The 807-nt window shown below is 40.1% G+C and overlaps 1 protein-coding gene across 1 annotated transcript in view; it reads right to left on the bottom strand.

Annotated features, from left to right (window-relative positions):
- LOC102035395 (ubiquitin-conjugating enzyme E2 E2) overlaps positions 1–68 on the bottom strand; it is a 196,121-nt gene extending 196,053 nt beyond the window's left edge. Inside the window, exon 1 of the mRNA XM_005423368.2 lies at positions 1–68. This exon is cut by the window's left edge and continues 99 nt beyond it. Within this exon, the coding sequence (XP_005423425.1) occupies positions 1–68 (68 nt within the window).
- Between the last annotated feature and the right edge of the window lie 739 nt (positions 69–807).

Genomic DNA, 807 nt, shown 5'->3' with positions numbered 1-807 from the left:
TGATCTCCAGCAGAGCTGCCTCCACTGGTGCTTGGACTATCATCCACTCTCTGCCCCTCTGTAGACATGGCAGATGCTGCACTGAACAAAGACAAACAACTGAAGTCAGTTTTTTGAGAAGAAACTGCCTAATTGTATGTCTTACATGCTTACGGAAAGAACACATGGGATATATGTCTTTGTCCTAATAAAATGCTTGTGTCACAGTAGTTCAGTAATCCTCATACTGAAGAGTTTTGCCACAAGCATCTTAACAATATTTCAGGAGCTGGCAATTTTAAACCCTATACCACTGCCACCCCCAAAAAACCCCAACCAACCCACAAACAAAAAATACAAAACAAACACACAAACCAATCCCCCTGCCAAACTCTTCACACACACACATATCTATATGTATGAAAACCAGAAGTTACTGAAGTGGGAAACATAATCCTGCAAGTGTAAAACCATTCACTGTGAATTATGCTTTTCAACCACTCAGCAATACCATCAGTTAGCTGTCCCATCAACTATGCCACCAGTTCAAATCTACCACAGCTAGTTAAAAACTGAGAGTTATTACTATCTTAGGGCTCTCTGTTATCCCATATGAAATAAATCTGTGGGCTCATTCCAAGTGTACAATGTGGGTTTCCACATTACAAAATCCACATCTTGGCATGCTTGATGGAAACACAGAACTAAAAAGCTCTAACACAGGACTGTTTGTATTTACTAAAGTGGTGAGCACTTTGGTAGAGGATATAACAAAGTATTTTCCTGACATTTCGTTCAGGCAACACGAGGCAACAAACTTGTCAGAAA

The sequence above is a fragment of the Geospiza fortis genome, unplaced genomic scaffold (genome assembly GCF_000277835.1).
Source record: "Geospiza fortis unplaced genomic scaffold, GeoFor_1.0 scaffold231, whole genome shotgun sequence".
NCBI classification, from domain to species: Eukaryota; Metazoa; Chordata; class Aves; order Passeriformes; family Thraupidae; genus Geospiza; species Geospiza fortis.
This window is presented reverse-complemented; position numbering and strand designations above follow the sequence as displayed.